The sequence below is a fragment of the Anomaloglossus baeobatrachus genome, chromosome 2, assembly GCF_048569485.1.
Source record: "Anomaloglossus baeobatrachus isolate aAnoBae1 chromosome 2, aAnoBae1.hap1, whole genome shotgun sequence".
Taxonomy (NCBI): Eukaryota; Metazoa; Chordata; class Amphibia; order Anura; family Aromobatidae; genus Anomaloglossus; species Anomaloglossus baeobatrachus.
Window position 1 is genome coordinate 121,084,130 of NC_134354.1, and position 19,526 is coordinate 121,103,655.

Consider the following 19,526-nt stretch of genomic DNA (forward strand, 5'->3'; position numbering starts at 1 on the left):
CCATAGATCTTGATGTTCCTTTGTCCATAGTGTAAAACATAATCAAGAAGTTTACAACCCATGGCACTGTAGCTAATCTTCCTGGATGTAGATAGCAGAGAAAAATGTATAAATGGTTTCAACACAGGTTAGTCTGGATAGTAAATAAGCAGCCCCAATCAAGTTCCAGTGAAATTCAATCTGTCCTGGTGGTACAGGATGCATCAGTGTCAGTGCAGACTATCCATCAAAATTTAAATGAAACGCTATGGCAGAAGTAGATGAGACTCCACGGCTGATACAGAAACATAAAAAAGCTAGACTGCAGTTTGCCAAAATCTTTCTGATAGTGTTTTGTGGGTAGATGAGACAAAATAAGAGGTTTTTGTTAAAGCACATCATTCTACTGTTTACCAAAATTGGAATGAGGCCTGCAAAGAAAATAACAGTACCTACAGTCAAATATGGTGGAGGTTCAGAGATGTTTTGGGGTTGATTTGCTTTCTCTGGCCCTTGGTGACTTGCTGTGTACAAGACATCATGAAATCTAAAGATCACCAAAGAATTGGGGGTGTAGATGTTAAAATGGGGTCATTTGAGGGGTGATGCCACTGTTTAGGCACTTCAGGGGCTCCGCAAAAGCGACATGGCGTTCGCTACCTATTTTAGTCACTTTTGCACTGCTTCCCTTCTGAGCTTTGCCGTGCTCCAAAAGGCTATGTGCCCACGCTACGGAAAATGCGCGGAATTTGCCGCCAAATTTTCGCGGAAATTCTGCGGATTTTTCAACAATCTGCAGCACAGCTACTCCCCAGCCATTTCTATGGCATTTGGGAACTGCTGTGCCCACGCTGCGTTTTTTTTTCCGCAGCGGAAATAATGCAGATTTCCCTGCAGAAAAATCAGCAGCATGGAAATTATTCCTGCGGACTTCTCCGCAGGGTCCCATATACTTACCTGCCTTGATAGAAGACAACGATGTCACTTTCTCTGTCCGGTGCACAGGAGAGCGGTCGATCCAGGTACAGGAAGGAAGAGATGGGCGGGGCCTGCACGAGCTCCGGTCATGTGACAGCCGGAACTAGTGCAGGCCCGCCCACCTTCTCCAGCACAGTGCACCAGACGCTGACAGAGTGACCCGGCCGCCGGAAAGCGAGTTGCTGCGTGATGGAGGTAAGTATGAACTCCCCCGATCACTGCAGCACTTGTTCTGCATTGAGGATGCAGTGCCGAAGCCATGGTACTGTATCCTCAATGCAGAATGCCCGCAGCATATACGCAGGACATTCCACTGTACATCCGCAGCATTGAAACAGACAGAAGTTTTGCTGCAGTTTTCTGGGAGCACCTGCGGATATAACCGCAGGACACTGTCCCCGTGGGCACATAGCCAAACAGTAGTTTTCCACCACATATTGGTTATTGGCTTACTCAGGAGATATTGAACAGCAAATTGTGTGATCTATTTTCTCTTATTACCCTTATGAAAATACAAAATTTGAGGCTAAAGCAATATTTTTGTGAGAAAAAGTAACATTTTCATTTTTTCCTTCCACATTGCTTCAATTACTGTTTTTTAAGGGTACAGTTTTTAAAATGGTGTCATTTTTGGGTATTTTCTGTCATATAGGTCCCTCAAAGTCACTTCAAAGCTGATGTGGTCCCTAAAAAATATGGTTTTGTAAATTTTGTTGGGAAAATGAGAAATTGCTGATAAACATTTAACCCTTCCTATCAAAAAAAGTTGTTTCGAAAATGGTGCTGATGTAAAGTAGACATGTGGGAAATGTTGTTTATTAACTTTTTTAAACTCTCTGGTTTAAGGGCATAAAAATGAAAGTTTGAAAATTGTGAGAGTTTCAAAATGTTCTCCAAAATTCCAATATTTTCTCAAACATTACCACTAGCATGTGTCACAGCAAAAAACCCCCAAAACTGAGAATCACCAGGATCCGTTGAAACGTTCCACAGTTATTACATCATACAGTGACATTGGTCAGAATTGTTAAATGTGGCTTTGTCTGGAAGGTGAAAACAGGCTTCGGTGCCAAGGGGTTAAATATGGTGTATTTTGGTGTAACAACCAAAAGTTTTGCTTTTTTTTTTTTTATTTAAAAGTGTGATTACTTCTGTCCGGTGTTGTGCTGCCATTTTCCTGGTGGCGATTTGAAAGTGCATGAAGTTGTTAGTTGTCATCATATAGGACCTTAATTTTAACCAAAATGCTTTTGAATATAGGTATGGTCATTTAATTACAGAAAACTGACTACCAAAAGTTTTGCATATACTATTTCTTGATCACGACATAGAGAGTAATTCATTGTTACAATGCCATAACTTAGGATTTTGTAGCATAACCTCTTGCTTTAGTTACTGCACCATACCAACTCAACTGGGCATTGAAGCCACTAGGTTATTCAAGACATCTTGAGGGATCTTGCTCCATTACATTGCAAATCTGCAAACAATTCATCTTTATTGTTATGGGTACGAGCCCCAACTCGTCGCCCTAACGCATCCCAAAGGTGCTCTATAGGGTGTAAATAAGGTGATTGGCTTGACCATTGCAACAGGTGAACATTTTTCTTTGCTGACCAGTTTTTGACTAAATTGTATTGCTGGAATTTCCAGCCCCTGACCACTGGTTTTACCATGTGTCCGCATTACATTCTCCAGTATATCTTTGTACATGGTAGCATTCATATTTCCATCAATTCTATGCAGAGGGCTAATGGCAGATGCAGAAAAGCAGCCCCAAACCATGACACTGCTACCACTATGTATCACTGTAGGTGTTTGATACGTTGCATCATTACGTTTTCCAATTGGACAACATATATATGTTGTCCAATTGTTGTAAGAGACAGATTGGTCTAAGGTGTTGTGGTCGGATGAATCCAAGTTCAATCTGTTTGGTAGTGATGGCGAATAATATATATATATATATATATATATATATATATATATATATATTATTCGCCATCACTACCAAACAGATTGAACTTGGATTCATCCGACCACAACACCTTAGACCAATCTGTCTCTTTCCATTGGCTGTATTCCTTGGCAGACTTAAATCGAATCTTAAGGTTCTTTGCAGAGATGAAAGGCTTCTTGACTGGAACTTGTGCATTCAAGCCTACTGCTCTCTTACCTGTCGTACTACAGTTTGTTGACTCACTTTGACCCCATATTCTTCCTTCATTTCATGCTAAATCTGTACAGCACTTTTATGGACATCAGACACAGACTTTTTCTTAATAATGTGATCAACTTTGAAGGAACTTTTCCGTGGTCATCCACTTCTATGCTCATCAGCTGTTCCATAACCTTCTTTTTCTTTCTTTCTTATACGTATTGTCTTTCCAGGGAGGAAGGAGATGAACTTTAGCACCACCTATTGGAAGTAGCAATCCTAAAAGTCCAAAAGCGAGCCTTTTGATATGACTAAGGATTTATGCCAGATCAGAACCCCAATTTGCAGACACGGCGTTTCGGGGTGATTGCCCCTCGTCAGTGCAAAGTATGGGATCTTATCTGGTAGTAAGAGAAGCTTTAGTGAGATCTAAGGGGAAAACTTTTTTCCTTGCGGAGACCTGACAAGCCAGTCTGGCTGCCATTGAGGGGTCTTATAGCTGCAGTGCCCCTCTTGGAAATATTCAGATTGTCTCTCCAGGGTGGAAGGAGACGAACTCTAGTGCCACCTATTGGAAGTAGCAATCCTAAAAGTCAAAAGTGCCCCTTTCTTATATGTGACCCTTAAATCTGAGAACAGTTGCATTCCATAGCTGCCTCTTTTTGCCTTTTGCCTGACTTCACACTCAGAATAATACATTTGTTTTCTGACATCTGGGGATAAATCTAGCTTTGTCTTTTGCAGGTTTTATTAAAAAAACACAGAAAAAAAAATTAGGTAAAATTAGATTACCCATGATAAAATATGAAAAACATTTGGCCCAGCAAATGTGGGAAACTAACACATAAAGGAATAAAACAATGTAAAATATGATTTTCATCCTTAGAGCTGTCGTCCATATGCTTCCGATTTTACTAAAATCACCAGGAAAATGGCATCACAACATCCAGACAGAAGTAATCTCACTTTCGTCCCTGATGGCAATTTTTGACCATTTATTACAGAATAAATTAATGATTTGACATCTCGATCTGTCTTTATTTTTATCTGTTGCATAAAGGATATCTCCTGTGCAGGCAGAATCTGTTTTGATTGTGCTGCGCAGGATGCTCTGCGCTGACTCATTCTTCCTGAGGTTTCCAAGGCAGCTCTCATTAAAGGAAATTATTTTGTACTTTGAACTGCTCTGGAATAATCTTCATGGCTAAAACTGTCATTGATTTTTACATGATGGTACATTCATCAAGGCAAATGCACCAGAAAAGTGACATAATGTCCTTTTGATAAAATGGTACGAATGGTTTGTGTAATATTTAACAACCCCATTTTTTTTTTCTTGTAACGTGAACAACAGGTGTAAAAAAAAAAAAAAAATAGAGACGTCTGTTAGGCAAAGAGGCAGATTATTTCCAAATACATCCTGCTGTAGAATATCACTTTAAGTGTCCACTTACCAAACTACCCCTACTCAAATCACTAACTCCCCAACCCCAGGTAAAATAATAGCAGCTATACTCGCCTCCGGTCTGTGCCTGCTCTCCCGGGGCTTGTGTAACATTGTCACGTGAGTCCTGGAGGCTCTCAGCGGCCACTTCACGCTCACTTCCTTCATACCTGGACAGCTGCAGGTCTCACTTCTTCTGGTTGTCCGTTCTGTCCAACGGAAGTGTGAAGCGGCCATTGGTTGCCTACAGGACTCACATGACATAATGTCACTGAAGCCCTGGGAGAGTAGACGCAGACAACGTAGATGAGTATAGCTGCTATTATTATGTTACATTGGGGAAATTTAGCGATTTGAGAAGGGGTAGCCTAAGTACTGGACAACCCCTTTAACCCTAGAACGCACAACCATAGAAATCTACCATAGAAAACAAGTGACCTAGCAGGCCTGCGATGCCCCAGGTATGCGTTCTAGGGTTAAGAAAGGGCTTTCTGCTCTAGTTAACCTCATGTGCCTGTACGCTGTAAGAACGTATTTAATAGCAAGATTTTAAATTAATCATTAATATTATAACGCATCATTTTGAGAGAAGGGATCACGCTTTCTCCTTGGCCAGGCAATCCTCCATCAGAAATATGTATTGGAATTAACTCTCCTCTACAAGGAATAAAACGGTCTATACTGTCCCTTTCCTTTATAAGCAACACCTTAGTTTCGGCTATTATATCTAAAGCCCCATATACGGGGGCCTCTCTTTGCCAGTTTATATTGGGCGTATAAGGATCAGTCAGTTCCATCCCAATCACGTTATCCTTCTGGTTTACATGGAGATAAGATACTGCCACAAGATTCTGGCAGCCACTTGCTTGTAGAAAAGATTGAAACACTCAGTTAAGTCGAGAGTTCGTCTATAGAAAGTCGAAAAAGATAGCCATCGGCCCGAATTATTGTTTGACAGCTATCTGATGTGTCTGGCTAGCTTTAGTCATGCTTCAAGGCTTGTGAAATGGTCAGACAAAGTCTTCTAGGTCAATGTTACTCCCACTAGTAGGCACTGAAGAGCAAACATTCTTACTTTTGCCATTTTTGGCTATTATTTTAATTGTTTTGCAGGCCTCATAAAGAATCGGACCAAGATACCTCCAATAGTTAGCATTAGGCCGAGGTCACACTAGTGTATAGCATCGGATGATAGAGAATTGGATGCGACGTGCTAATGACACTCAGCTCAGGCTCTCCTACATCTTCTCGTATGTGAGAATCTGAGCAACGCTGAGGAGGAGAGATTAATCTCTCCATCTTCTCCATTGACTGTCTGCACATATCAGACTGCACTCTGAGGACATCAGTGCAGTCCGATGCTTCACTCACTCCCAAAGACTTGTATGGGTGCGCGGGATCTGAGACACGCTGCCAATCGAAGCATGCTGCCATTTTTTCCTTAGATCATATAGAGCTGAGGGAAAATTCATAGCTTTGACCTGTAACATTGACTAACATTGGTCCGAGTTTAATGCGAGATTTTCTTATTGCACTCATCTGATTTATACGCTAATGTGAGCGAGCTCTTATAGTGCTAGCCCAATTCTGATTTGGTGGCCCTCTAGTGATGTCATTGAAAACTTTCCTATTACCAACTTAACACCTCATGATGAATATATCCATTATGGAGCATTTCAAGGACTTTTGGGCGGGCTCAGAAACAGAGCCCGCTCCACAGAGGACAGATGCTAACTATGTTATATAGCTGACATGTGCCTCTAACTAATTATCCCTTTTTTTTCCCTCCAAATAACCATAAAGAAATGTAAAAAAATATATATTTTTATATCAACATGTGTCCAGACAAGTCTGAACAATATAAATTTAAAATTAGCCTGAACTGTAAAAAGAAAAAAATTGAATTGCCAGAAATGCATTTTTTTTTTTTTTTTGCCGCAACATCACAAAAAATGCATTAAGAAACGATCCAAGTGTCATATATACCCCTAAATATTATCAATAAAAATACAAGGTCACCATGCAAAAAAAAGACCCAAAATTGTCACAGATTTTTAGAAAGTGGCAACTCGGCGTAATTTTTTTTTATTTCGGATTTTTTTTTCTACCAATTAAACAATAATAATAAACAAAAAACATAAACAACAAAAAAGCAACTCCTGGCATTGTCGTAATCATACTGACCTGGACAATCATATTTCCAGGTTATTTTGACTGCAGAATGAACGCCGAAAAAACAAACCCCCAAAAACAAATGTGGAATTGCTTTATTTATTTTATATTTGTTTTTTTGCAGTTTCACTTCACTTATATTTTTTTCTCCATTTTAAAGTAAACCATATGATTAAATGGATAGTGTTACTCAACCAGTACAACCAGTCCAAAAAATATCAAGCCCTCATATGGTTTGTTAGCGGGAAAATAAAAAATGTTATGGCTCTTAGAAGAAGGGGAGGAAAAAGTAAAGCTCAAAAATGAAAAACTGCTTGCTTCTTTGAGGGTAAAAATTCAGTGATCTACTGTCTTGAATTGTTGTAGCAGATTTTCTACATTAAAATATTCTGATAAATGCTCCTTATTTCACGGCATTTCCCATATAAATGTCTTCTAACTATACTATTAGTTTTGCCCTTAGTAAAATTGAAAACCTCATCTACCTTCACAGGGAGTGAACTCTAGGAATCCTCGCCGGCCGCCCCCCAGCTCTGTGAATACCGGGGGCATTACCGAAATCATGGCGGAGGGGGGAGAATTGGAGTTTGTAAAAAGAATCATTCATGACAGTCTGCAACTGAAGAAGAGGTTAAGGTGAGATGTTTATATTCTGGTGGAAAAAATGTTAAAGTAGTCCTTGTGTGATATGCGGGTGGTTGAGATTGCCACGTGTAATGTAATAACCCAAGACTAGTGCTTTCCATTTATTCTCAGGTTATTCCGTTCCTTCACATTACTAGATCAATTTATAGCTGTAATGAGCGGTAGACTATTGTTGTCGCGTTCCTGCCCCTCAAGACACCAATCGCATCATTTTATTGTTGTGTAGTGTAATGTGAATGTCTTGCATCTTCTGTATATAATATTTTATGTGAACTGTGATGATGGTGTGTGCATTGCAATGTAATGTGTAACCCGTGAAAAGTAGTGTTGATAATGTGTAATGTGAATATTAAGGGGCCCCCTCCTCCACCAGATCACTGTCCACGAGATGCTCCAGGAGCCAGGTACTTCAGCTGCTCCACACTAAGAGCAGAAGGAAAGAGGGGGAGGTGTGGAGGAGAAAAGAAAATGGCTGGCGGCACTAACCGTTAAGGACAGAAGGAAAGACACAGGGCCTGTCTTCCAAGGCACACATCACTACGCTTCCCACTTCTGCAGTGTCCGGTGCTGTGAAGCTGGGTAGTCTGGAGCGGCCGCGCTGCAACAGGGGACAAAACAGGAGTTAACAGCTCAGAGCTCCCCGAGCACTCTGTTAAGATGGCGACCGACTGAAAACAAGCTGCCTCACTGACTTGCTGCGTGCGGGCCCTGTCGGACCGGAGCTCTCCACACCACTCCTCTGAAGTCCATGGGGGGGGGGGTCACCGCTTGTCAGGAGAGTGCCGCCTTAGATAGGGAAGGCCGCATGCCAGGTGAAATGTCACAGGATATAATCAGGATATTGGGAGCTTAGTCTTCATGCAGCCTCTTTCCTCGATACATCACTCTGTCCCCATGTGTAATGTGAAGTATGGCATACCACTAGTGTAGAATATTACCAGACCTTAGGGTAAGCAACAGTTAAGTGTTGGGACTAGTGCACAGTGGGAGGAGTTAGTTGACAGGGTAAGAGACAGTGCATTCTAGAAGAGACTTTTGAATTGGAGAGTGAAGATCTATTTAGTGCGCTACAGTTACAGACGGATACTCTGTAGGTTGTGGGGTTGCATACAGTGGATGGCTTGTGGCGATAACAGAAAGAAAGAAGACTGGAGACGAGACTGCGCAAACGTTGAGCGCTGACTGAGACATGCAGTGTGAACAGCATTGAAAAAAGATCGATCCGCGAACAGAGCGGCCCCAGACAATAGGACCCAGAGGACAGGACTATAGTGGCCAGACCCATTAGCCATCAAGGTAACAAGTTATCCTAAATGGCACGTGACTGAAGTCTGCTTATCTGAGCCATTTCTCCCCTATCTTCTGAGAATGTAAAGGTCCAGTCACACTAAACAACTTACCAGCAATCCCAACAACGATAGGGATCGCTGGTAAGTTGCTAGGAGGTTGCTGGTGAGATGTCACACTGCGACGCTCCAGCGATCCCACCAGCAACCTGACCTGGCAGGGATCGCTGGAACGTGGCTACACAAGTTGCTGGTGAGCTCACCAGCAACCAGTGACCAGCCCCCAGCGCCGCGTGGAAGATGCTGCGCTTGGTAACTAAGGTAAATATCAGGTAACCAACCCGATATTTACCTTGGTTACCAGCGCACGCAGCTACACGTGCAGAAAGCAGGGAGCAGCGCACACTGAGCGCTGGCTCCCTGCTCTCCTAGTTACAGCACACATCGGGTTAATTACCCGATGTGTACTGCAGCTAAATGTGCACAGAGCAGGGAGCAGCGCACACTGCTTAGCGCTGGCTCCCTGCTCTCCTAGCTACAGCACACATCGGGTTAATTAACCCGATGTGTCCTGCAGCTACATGTGCACAGAGCAGGAGCCGGCACTGACAGTGAGAGCGGCGGAGGCTGGTAACAAAGGTAAATATCGGGTAACCAAGGACAGGGCTCCTTGGTTACCCGATGTTTACTGTGGTTACCAGCCTCCGCAGAAGCCGGCTCCTGCTGCCTGCACATTTAGTTGTTGCTGTCTCGCTGTCACACACAGCGATCTGTGCTTCACAGCGGGAGAGCAACAACTAAAAAATGGCCCAGGACATTCAGCAACAACCAACGACCTCACAGCAGGGGCCAGGTTGTTGCTGAATGTCACACACAGCGACATCACTAGCAACATCGCTAGCAACGTCACAAAAGTTGTTCGTTAGCAGCGATGTTGCTAGCGATGTTGCTTAGTGTGACGGGGCCTTAAGGCTCTACTCTGACCATGGTGATGGGACACCTGATCATTACCCCTTTAAGGAGCTAGATGTGGAGCAGCTGCAAAGGACCGTCATGAGTTGTACTGTAATGCCGGGCTGCTTTGTGATGGAACTCACAGGACCAGTAAGATCTGATGTAACCCTTTGGGAAATCAGAGTGTGCCTGAATATGCCTTTTAGAATTGTAATGTGCTACAAGATTTGTGCTCGCTATCCGAAGTGCAAAGTTGATGCAGAGAATGAACTGTTGAGTAAATTGTTGTTGCTTGAAACGACCTGTTGGTCTACTTTTGAGTACGCGTCGTCATCGGGTCCTAGCCAGCCGACGTCAGTGGTAGAATGCAGCCCACATGGGTTCCCAGCCCTCACGGCACAAGTCCACACACCCAGCCAGGACCAGCTATTCCATGTAGTGTGCCAGTGCATCCGGAGTCAGTCCCTTGCCTGTGACTACCGCCCCATGCCACTCTACATAGTTATACACTTTTTTCCTTCACTGTAGGTTGACTATACATGGTGTGAAAATGTGTCCATCTTGCATAAAAAAAGATTTGCATGTTATGTCTGAAGCTTTGTTAGCCCAAGAACGCACGGCTTAAAACCTGTTAGAATTAGGAAGAAACAACTCAATTAAGTTTAGGGAAAAATTAGCTTTCACAATAAAAATATTCACTTGATAGATGTCAGATTATTGGGAGCCCCTCTCAATTGTAAAAATTAAGAAAAAACAAACAAGTCCCTGGTTTGTCAAATAAGACAGCGAAAAAGACTGTTGAGTAAGAAGTTATGTGCTCCAAAGGTACGGAGATGAAAAATTTATATTTTATTTGCCGATTATTAGAGTACATTTCAGAGTAATTTTTTCCCCCCACAATTATAGGAGTTGATTTGCTGATCCCTAATTTTTGAAGTTTTTTTTTTGTTTTCCCTTGAACTCCTTAAGTTATTTACTGAACTGAATATGGCTATATCAGTAAAGATATGGTCGCACGCACAGTGTTTTTGTTTACACTAGAACAGCGTCTTTTCCATTTGGCTGCTAATAACATGAAGAAAAAAAAACAAACAAAAAAAAACCAAGCAATAACCATGCCAAAAAACAGGGCATTTTCTATGCTTTCAATGTAGTCTGTTGACAAAGCACCCCTGGAGTTGACTTGATACTTTTTTTGTTTTAAATGATGAAAATGCTTACAGTGCACATGGCTTTTTATTTTCTATATGTGCATTTTCCCATTGAAGTAAGTAAAAAGCTTATCTAACATGACTCAGTCATTCAGATCTTCCCTTCCCCATTCCACCAACTAAACCTCTATATGGGCATGCAGCTCTTTGAAATATAAATCCATCAACACCTTTTATATTTTTCATCTGTTGCTGCATTCTCAAGTGATTAGCGGTTTTCCATTTGTATGCAAATAATTTGTAAAGTTCTCAGGCCATGACAAATCACCTAAAGAGCCATTGCCTCCAGAAGTTTTGGCGTGCTTACTCCAGCCTCTTTAGCTTGATTGATAGTGCACTGTCTGATTTCCTTTCTTTGTGCCTGATGTCACACAGTCAGCTAGAAGTCAAGCTGAAGAGGTTGGTACTGGATGGAGGCAGTGGCTTCTTAAGCGCTCTGCCACACCTAGAGCACTTCGTGCCTCCTTTGCACATGAGAATGCAGCAACAGATAGATGTAAATCCATCAGCACCTTTAAATTTCAAAGATGTGCATGCATATACAGTTGAAACCAGAAGTTTACACACACTATCTAAAAAGACACCTCTGCATGTTTTTCTCACTCTCTGACATGAAATCTGAATAAACCTTTCCTGTTAGAGGTCAATTAGGAACCAAAATTATTTATATTTCGCAAATGCCAGAATAATGAGTGAGAATGTTTTAAGGCATTCTTATTACTTTCTGCAAAGTTAAAAGTTTACATATACTAAGAGCACTATGCCTTCAAACAATATGGGACAGCCCATGTGATTATGTCATGTCTTTGGAAGCTTCTGATAGATTTATTGGCAACATCTGAGTTAGAGACACACCTGTGGATGTATTTTAATGCACACCTGAAACACACTGCTTCTTTGTGTTGCATCATGGGAAAGTCAAAAGAAATCAGCCAAGAACTCAGGAAGAAAATTGTGGACTTGCACAAGTCAGCTTCAACTTTGGGAGCAATTTCTAGATACCTGAAGGTGCCTTGTTCATCTGTATAAACAATTATACACAAGTACAAACAAGATGGTAATGTCCAGCCATCATACCACTTAGGTAGGAAGGAGGTGGGTTCTGTGTACCAAAGATGAATGTGCTTTGGTCAGACATGTGTATATCAACCCAAGAAATAAAAGCAAAAGATCTTGTGAAGACGCTGGCGGAAGCTGGTAAGATTTTGTCATTAGCCAGAGTGAAATGAGTACTGTATCAACATAGCCTGAAAGGCCACTCAGCCAGAAAGAAGTCATTACTCCAAAAGAAATATAAAAAAGCCAGATTAATGTTTGCAAATGCACACAGGAACAAAGACCTTAATTTTTGGAGATATGTCTAAAATTGCACTATTTGGCCATAATGACCATCGATACATTTGGAGGAAAAAGGGAGAAGCTTTGAAGCCCAAGAACACCATCCCTTCTGTGAAACACGGGGGGTGGCAGCATCAAGTTGTGGGGTTGTTTTGATGCAGGAAGGACTGGTGAACTTCACAAAATAGATGGCATCATGAGGAAAGAAGATTATGTGGCAATACTGAAGCAACACCTCAAGACATCAGCAAGGACCTTAAAGCTTGGGTGGAAATGAATCTTCCAAATAGACAATGACCCGAAATATTCTGCCAAACTGGTTATAAAGTGGCTTAAGGAGAACAAAGTCAATGTTTTGGAGCGGCCATCACAAAACTCTGATCTCAATCCTATTGAAAATGTATCGGCAAAGCTGAAAAGACAGGTGCAAGCAAGGCGACCTACAAACATGGCTCAGTTACACCAGTTCTATTAGGAGGAATGGGCCCAAATTCCTACCAATTATTGTGAGAAGCTTGTGGAAGGCGATCTAAAACGTTTCACCCAAGTCGTATGGTTTTTAAGGGCAATGGTACCAAATACTAATTAAATGTGTGTAAACTTTTGACTTTGCAGAAAGTAATAAAAATGCCTTAGGCTATGTGCGCACTGGAAAATGGAATTTTCTCAAGAAAATTCCGCAGGCATTGAAAGATTACCGCGCCCGCGGTAAAAAAACGCGGCAAACCGCACCTGAAAACCGCATGCGGTATTGCCGCAGTTTTGCCGCGTGCGGGTTGGTATATGTGCTTTAATGCATTCAATGCAATAAAGCACATTGAAAAAAAAAGTCATTTCATTCTGAGATCGATAGCTAGAGAAATAGACAGAAGAATAGATAGATAGATAGATAGAGTCCCTGTGAGCACACGCTGCATTTCTCACGGTCGGTAGTGTGTTCACATTACCGGCCGTGGGAAATGCCCTGTGGTTACCTCTGCTGTCTCGCTGCGAGGCTGCATTCAGCGCTGTGTCAGTTGCGGCTGGATGCAAGCATCACAGGACGTGGATTACGCCAGAGCTGTGTGTTTCGGGGGGGTTAATAAAATGGTGAACCAGGAGCTTTTTTGTGTTTTATTTAAAATAAATTATTCTTCGGTGTGTGTCTGTGTGTGTGTTTTTTCACTTTACTTACGGGTTGATCATGTCAGCTGTCTCATAGACGCTGCCATGATCAAGCTTGGACTTAGTGGCGGCGATCCACCACCATTAACTCCTTACATTACCTTGATTGCCACCGCATCACGGCAACAAGAAGAGCCGTGGACACTCCTGTACTGTCGCATAATGCATGCGACAGTCCCGGGGCAGCTGCGGCTGATATTCTCGGCTGCAGGAGGAGGGGGGACATTAACCCTGCCCCTCGCCCTCCCCAGCCTGAGAATACCGGGCCGCCGCTGTGTGCTTACCTCGGCTGGACGGTAAAAATACAGCGGAGCCCACGTGTTGTTTTGTTTTTTATATTTCCGTTTGCTTTCTATGTGTTTTCTATATGTCTGTGTCTGTGTTCTATGTCTGTGATGTCTGTGTGTGATGTGTGTGTGTGTGTGTTTACACTCTGCTCCGCTTCCTCTTCCTGTCATAATGACATCACTTCCCTGCAAACCGCAGGCAAGTGATTTACATTACCAGAGGTAAACCGCGAAATACCGCAGGGAATAACGCAGGAAAACACAATGAACCGCACAGAATTTGCTGCGTGCGTTATTCCCTGCGGGATTTCACGATTACATGGCAGTCAATGGAGTGAAATCCCGCAGCGACATTTGGAAAAGAAGTGACATGCAATTGTTTTTGCTGCGGGAATCCCGCAGCAAAACATGCAGCTGTCAAATTCCGCATAGTGCGCACAGCATTTTTTTTATTTATATTATATTCATTTTTTTTTTTCTTTTTAAGGTTGAAGGGAGACTCTAAGGCGGGCTTTGCACGTTGCGACATCGCAAGCCAATGCTGCGATGTCGCACGCGATAGTCCCCGCCCCCGTCGCAGGTACGATATCTTGTGATAGCTGGCATAGCGAACATTATCGCTACGCCAACTTCACATGCACTCACCTGCCCTGCGACCGTCGCTCTGGCTGGCGACCCGCCTCCTTCCTAAGGGGGCGGGTCGTGCGGCGTCATAGCGACGTCACACGGCAGGCGGCCAATAGTGGCGGAGGGGCAGAGATGAGCAGGATGTAAACATCCCGCCCACCTCCTTCCTTCCGTAGAGCCGCCGGCGGCAGGTAAGGAGATGTTCCTCGCTCCTGCGGCTTCACACACAGCGATGTGTGCTGCCGCAGGAACGAGGAACAACATCGTACCTGTCGCGGCATCGGCATTATGGAAATGTCGGTGAATGCAACGATGATATGATAATGACGTTTTTGCGCTCGTTCATCGTATCATCTAGCATTTACACAGTACGATGTCGAAAGTGACGCCGGATGTGCGTCACTTTCGATTTGACCCCACTGACATCGCACGTGCGATGTCGCAACGTGCAAAGCCGCCCTAAGTCCATCTAGTTCAACCCGTAGCCTAACATGTTGATCCAGAGGAAGGCAAAAAAAAAAACAATGTGTCAAATAAGCTCCAATGGGGAAAAAAATTCCTTCCTGACTCCACATACGGCAATCAGACTAGTTCCCTGGATCAACACCCTGTCATAAAATCTAATATACATAACTGGTAATATTATATTTTTCAAGACAGGCATCCAGGCTCTGCTTAAATGTTAGTAGTGAATCACTCATTACAACATCATGCGGCAGAGAGTTCCACAGTCTCACTGCTCGTACAGTAAAGAATCCTCATCTGTGATTATGATTAAACCTTCTTTCCTCAAGACGCAGCGGATGCCCCCATGTTCCAGTCGCATGCCTAGGTGTAAAGAGATCTTTGGAAAGGTCTCTGTACTGTCCCCTCATATGTTTATACATTGTGATTAGATCCCCCCTAAGCCTTTGTTTTTCCAAACTAAATAACCCCAAGTTTAATAACCTGTCTTGGTATTGCAGCCCATCCCTTCCTCTAATAATCTTGGTCGCTCTTCTATCTACCTGTAAGATTATGCTATTTATAACCTTCTATACTTTTGCTATCAAGAAAAGCATCCATTCCTCTCTTAAACTCATTCAGTGAGTTGGCCATCACCACTTCCTCAGGAAGAGAGTCCAGAGCCTCACTGCTCTTACCGTGAAGAACCCTCTTCTATGCTGATGTAGGAATTTTCTTTCCTCCAATCGAAGAGAATGCCCCCTTGATCTTGTTATAGTCCTTAGTACAAACAGATCTTGGGAGAGATCTCTATATGGCCCTCTGATATATTTGTACATATTTATTAGGTCTCCCCTAAGTCTTCTCTTTTCTAGAGTAAATAGACCTAATTTTGATAACCTTTCCGTGTATTGTAATGCACCCATTCCATTTATTATTTTAGTAGCCCGCCTCTGAACCCTTTCAAGTTCAGTAATGTCTTTCTTGAGCACCGGCGCCCAAAATTGCACACAATACTCCAATACTCTTATATTTTAAGCCTTTGTGACATGGATCTTGGCCTTATCTGTACGGTTATAAGAATAAGTGCCTCTTACTGCGCGCTGCATTATGATCATTACTAGACTTCCATATTAACCAAAAAGATGCCTTCTGCTTGACGGTTCATGTGTAATGTGTTGTGTCAGGCTCACGGTGGGTCAGTGTGTGGTATTTTGCTTAATTACTAATAAAATCTTTGCGTTTGACAGCTGATCTGGCCCAACCACTGTGACAATTTACTCTGCTTACTGCTAAACCGAGGCTCTGTGTGATCCCCCACTCTTATCTCCCTCTGTAACAGTCAAGTGTGGTATTAAGCATGATTTGTGAGCACTGGCTTGTTCCTGACATGACACCTCACTGACAGCGAGCACAAGTGACTGCAATGCAGTGTGATTAGTAAACAGATGGGCTCCCCGACTTAAATCCTGAGCATGACTGCTCTGAGAGCGCGAAATCCTCCAGTGGTTTGTATTTATAGGAACGGCCCCAAACATGCTACCCGGTGCTGCCACATTGAGCTGTCAGGAGTTCGGCCGGCGGAAACTGATATAGTGAATCCTTTCCTTACTAAAGTGTGATGGAGATCTTGCTTTTGACACCTAATTAGTATTTAGCTGGAGGTTGAAGTCATAAAAAAGCACACTGGCTGCAGAGCTTTTGTTTTTTGATTGAACGAATTGAAAAATTCCAATAATGTCTAAAAGCAATTACAGTGGAACCTTGGATTACGAGCATAACTGGTCCCGGGAGTCTGCTCTTAAACCAAGTTACTCTTATATCAAAGCGAATTTTCCCATAGGAAATAATTGAAACCCAGACAATTCGTTCCACAACCCACAAATATTTGCTGTATTTATACAAACGTATTACAGTAATACAAAATAATGTACTGTATTCATATAAAATTATAACAGTACACTAATACAAAATACTGTGCAGTACAATAAAAGCATATAAAACAAATTAAACTGCACGTTAGCTTACAATAGAATTGTTGGGGTGCGGGAGGTACAGTATAAGCAATGTGCTGCACTGGTTAGCAGAAAGAAAGTGCAATACTGTATCTATAAATGCAAATTGATAGACATGCTATATAGTATATACTGTACTGTACAATGGTATACTGTATACAGCACATATGTACAGAAAGGTACCTCCAGAGCGGATCAGAGCAATGGTGAAAGGACAGAGCCCGACGTGTGCACGGGGAGTATTTGCTCTTACTGCAAAGCATTGCTCTTAAACCAAGTTACACATTTTTAAAAAGCTTTGCTTGTCTTGCAAAACGCTCTCAAACCAAGTTACTCTTAAACCAACACTGTATACTAAAAAGTAGTCACCTGCTAAGATCTGTAGAAAAGAATAAATATTTATGCTTTAAACTAAAAGTGCATTGTCTTGTTAACAAACTTGATTAAAATGAAGGATTTAATTCAAAATTATTAATTTGTTGAATAAAATTTAACGATGACTAATGACCGGCAATCGCATGATTTTTGTCTGATAGTTGCCAATCCACAAAAGATCTTTTCATAATAGAACGTTGCCAGAATGGTCATTGGTCACAATCATATGGCCAGTCTGTATTCTTCCAATGGACAGTATAGACTAAGACTGGTATCACTGCTTTGGCATAAGTACACTGTGTGCAGAATTATTAGGCAAGTTGTATTTTATGGATTTTTTTTATTATTGATCAACAACTATGTTCTCAATCAACCCCAAAGACTCATAAATATCAAAGCTTAATATTTTGGAAGTTGGAGTGAGGTTTTTTAGATTTGGCTATCTTAGGAGGATATCTGTTTGTGCACGTAACTATTACTGTGCAGAATTATTAGGTAACTTAATAAAAACCAAATATATTCCCATCTCACTTTTTTATTTTCACCAGGTAAACCAATATAACCGCACAAAATTTAGAAATAAACATTTCTGACATGTAAAAACAAAACCCAAAAAATTAGTGACCAATATAGCCACGTTTCTTTCTGATGACACTCAACATCCTACCATCCATAGATTCTGTCAGTTGCTTGATCTGTTTACGATCAACATTGTGTGCAGCAGCCACCACAGCCTCCCAGACACTGTTCCGAGAGGTGTACTGTTTTCCCTCCATGTATATCTTATGTTTTATGAGGAACCACAGGTTCTCTATGGGGTTCAGATCAGGTGAACAAGGGGGCCATGTCATTATTTTTTCATCTTTTAGACCTTTACTGGCCAGCCACGCTGTGGAGTAGTTGGATGCATGTGATGGAGCATTGTCCTGCATGAAAATCATGTTTGTCTTGAACGATACCGACTTATTCCTGTACCACTGCTTGAAGAAGTTGTCTTCCAGAAACTGGCAGTAGGTTTGGGAGTTGAACTTCATTCCATCCTCAGAAAGGTCCCACAAGTTCATCTTTGATGATACCAGCCCATATCAGTACCCCACCTCCACCTTGCTGGCGTCTGAGTCGAAGTGGAGCTCTCTGCCCTTTACTGATCCAGCCTCTGGCCCATCCATCTGGCCCATCAAGAGTCACTCTCATTTCATCAGTCCATAAAACCTTTGAAAAATCAGTCTTAAGATATTTCTTGGCCCAGTCTTCATGTTTTATCTTATGTTTCTTGTTCAAAGATGGTCGTTTTTCAGCCTTCCTTACCTTGGCCATGTCCCTGAGTATGGCACACCTTGTGCTTTTTGATACTCCAGTAACGTTGCAGCTCTAAAATATGGCCAAACTGGTGGCAAATGGCATCTTGGCAGCTTCACGCTTGATTTTCCTCAATTCATGGGCAGTTATTTTGCGCCTTTTTTGCCCAACACGCTTCTTGCGACCCTGTTGGCTATTTGCCATGAAACACTTGTTTGTTCGGTGATCACGCTTCAAAAGTTTGGCAATTTCAAGACTGCTGCATCCCTCTGCAAGACATCTCACAATTTTGGATTTTTCAGAGCCCGTCAAATCTCTTGTCTGATCCATTTTGCTAAAGGAAAGGAAGTTGCCTAATAATTAAGCACCCCTTATATAGGGTATTGATGTCATTACACCACACCCCTCCTCATTACAGAGATGCACATCACCTGATTTAGTTAATTGGTAGTTGGCTCTCAAGCCTATACAGCTATCAGTAGGACAACGTGTATAAGAAGTATCGTGATCAAAATACTCAATAATTCTGCACACAGTATAGACAACAAGTTATAAGGAGGAAAACAAGAGCAGAGGAAGACAATGATAGAACGCCACAACAACTCCAACCACAAAACAATACAATCATCAGCAGGACTGGGATACAACCACACATAGAGCAATGTAGCTAAAGCTATAGTTGGTATGTAAAGAAAGGCTACTCTATCTTAGAGGCTGGGAGTGACTGTGATACGTCTCCTGCAACATGTGATCCCAGGGTTAACAAGTAGGCTTGCAGATATTAACTCCTGCATCCCGCTCCCTAATGAGAACACAGCTGGTCGATGTTCAAGCCTGTCTGTGTAACTCAAAAACACCAAAGGAGGCATAGTGAGGAGTGTCAGACTCTGCAGTGTGAACAGCGTCAGATGACGCCGTGACACTCGGTAAGTTTAGAGCCCAACACCTTATGATGCTTAGTCAGCTTTTTTAGTACATAGGAAAATCAACTCTTATTTCAAATTGTTATTGCAAAAAGTTGAATTATTTTGTCTTTTTTTTTAAGGCAAATTTTCAAAAATTAACAGATCAAGAAGCCAAAACTGCTAATGAGATCTATAGTGTGGACTTTTATCTTGATTGTACAGCTTTGATTGCACCAAGATGTTTA

At 42.1% G+C, this 19,526-nt stretch overlaps 1 protein-coding gene across 3 annotated transcripts in view; it reads left to right on the forward strand.

Annotated features, from left to right (window-relative positions):
• The window catches only part of METTL16 (methyltransferase 16, RNA N6-adenosine), a 135,794-nt gene that overhangs the window by 62,565 nt on the left and 53,703 nt on the right, over nucleotides 1–19,526 (forward strand). For all 3 annotated transcript variants that reach the window (XM_075333224.1, XM_075333222.1, XM_075333228.1), the window contains exon 6: nucleotides 7,225–7,367. In XM_075333224.1, coding sequence (XP_075189339.1) covers nucleotides 7,225–7,367 — 143 coding nt within the window. The remainder of the gene's footprint in view (nucleotides 1–7,224; nucleotides 7,368–19,526) is intronic.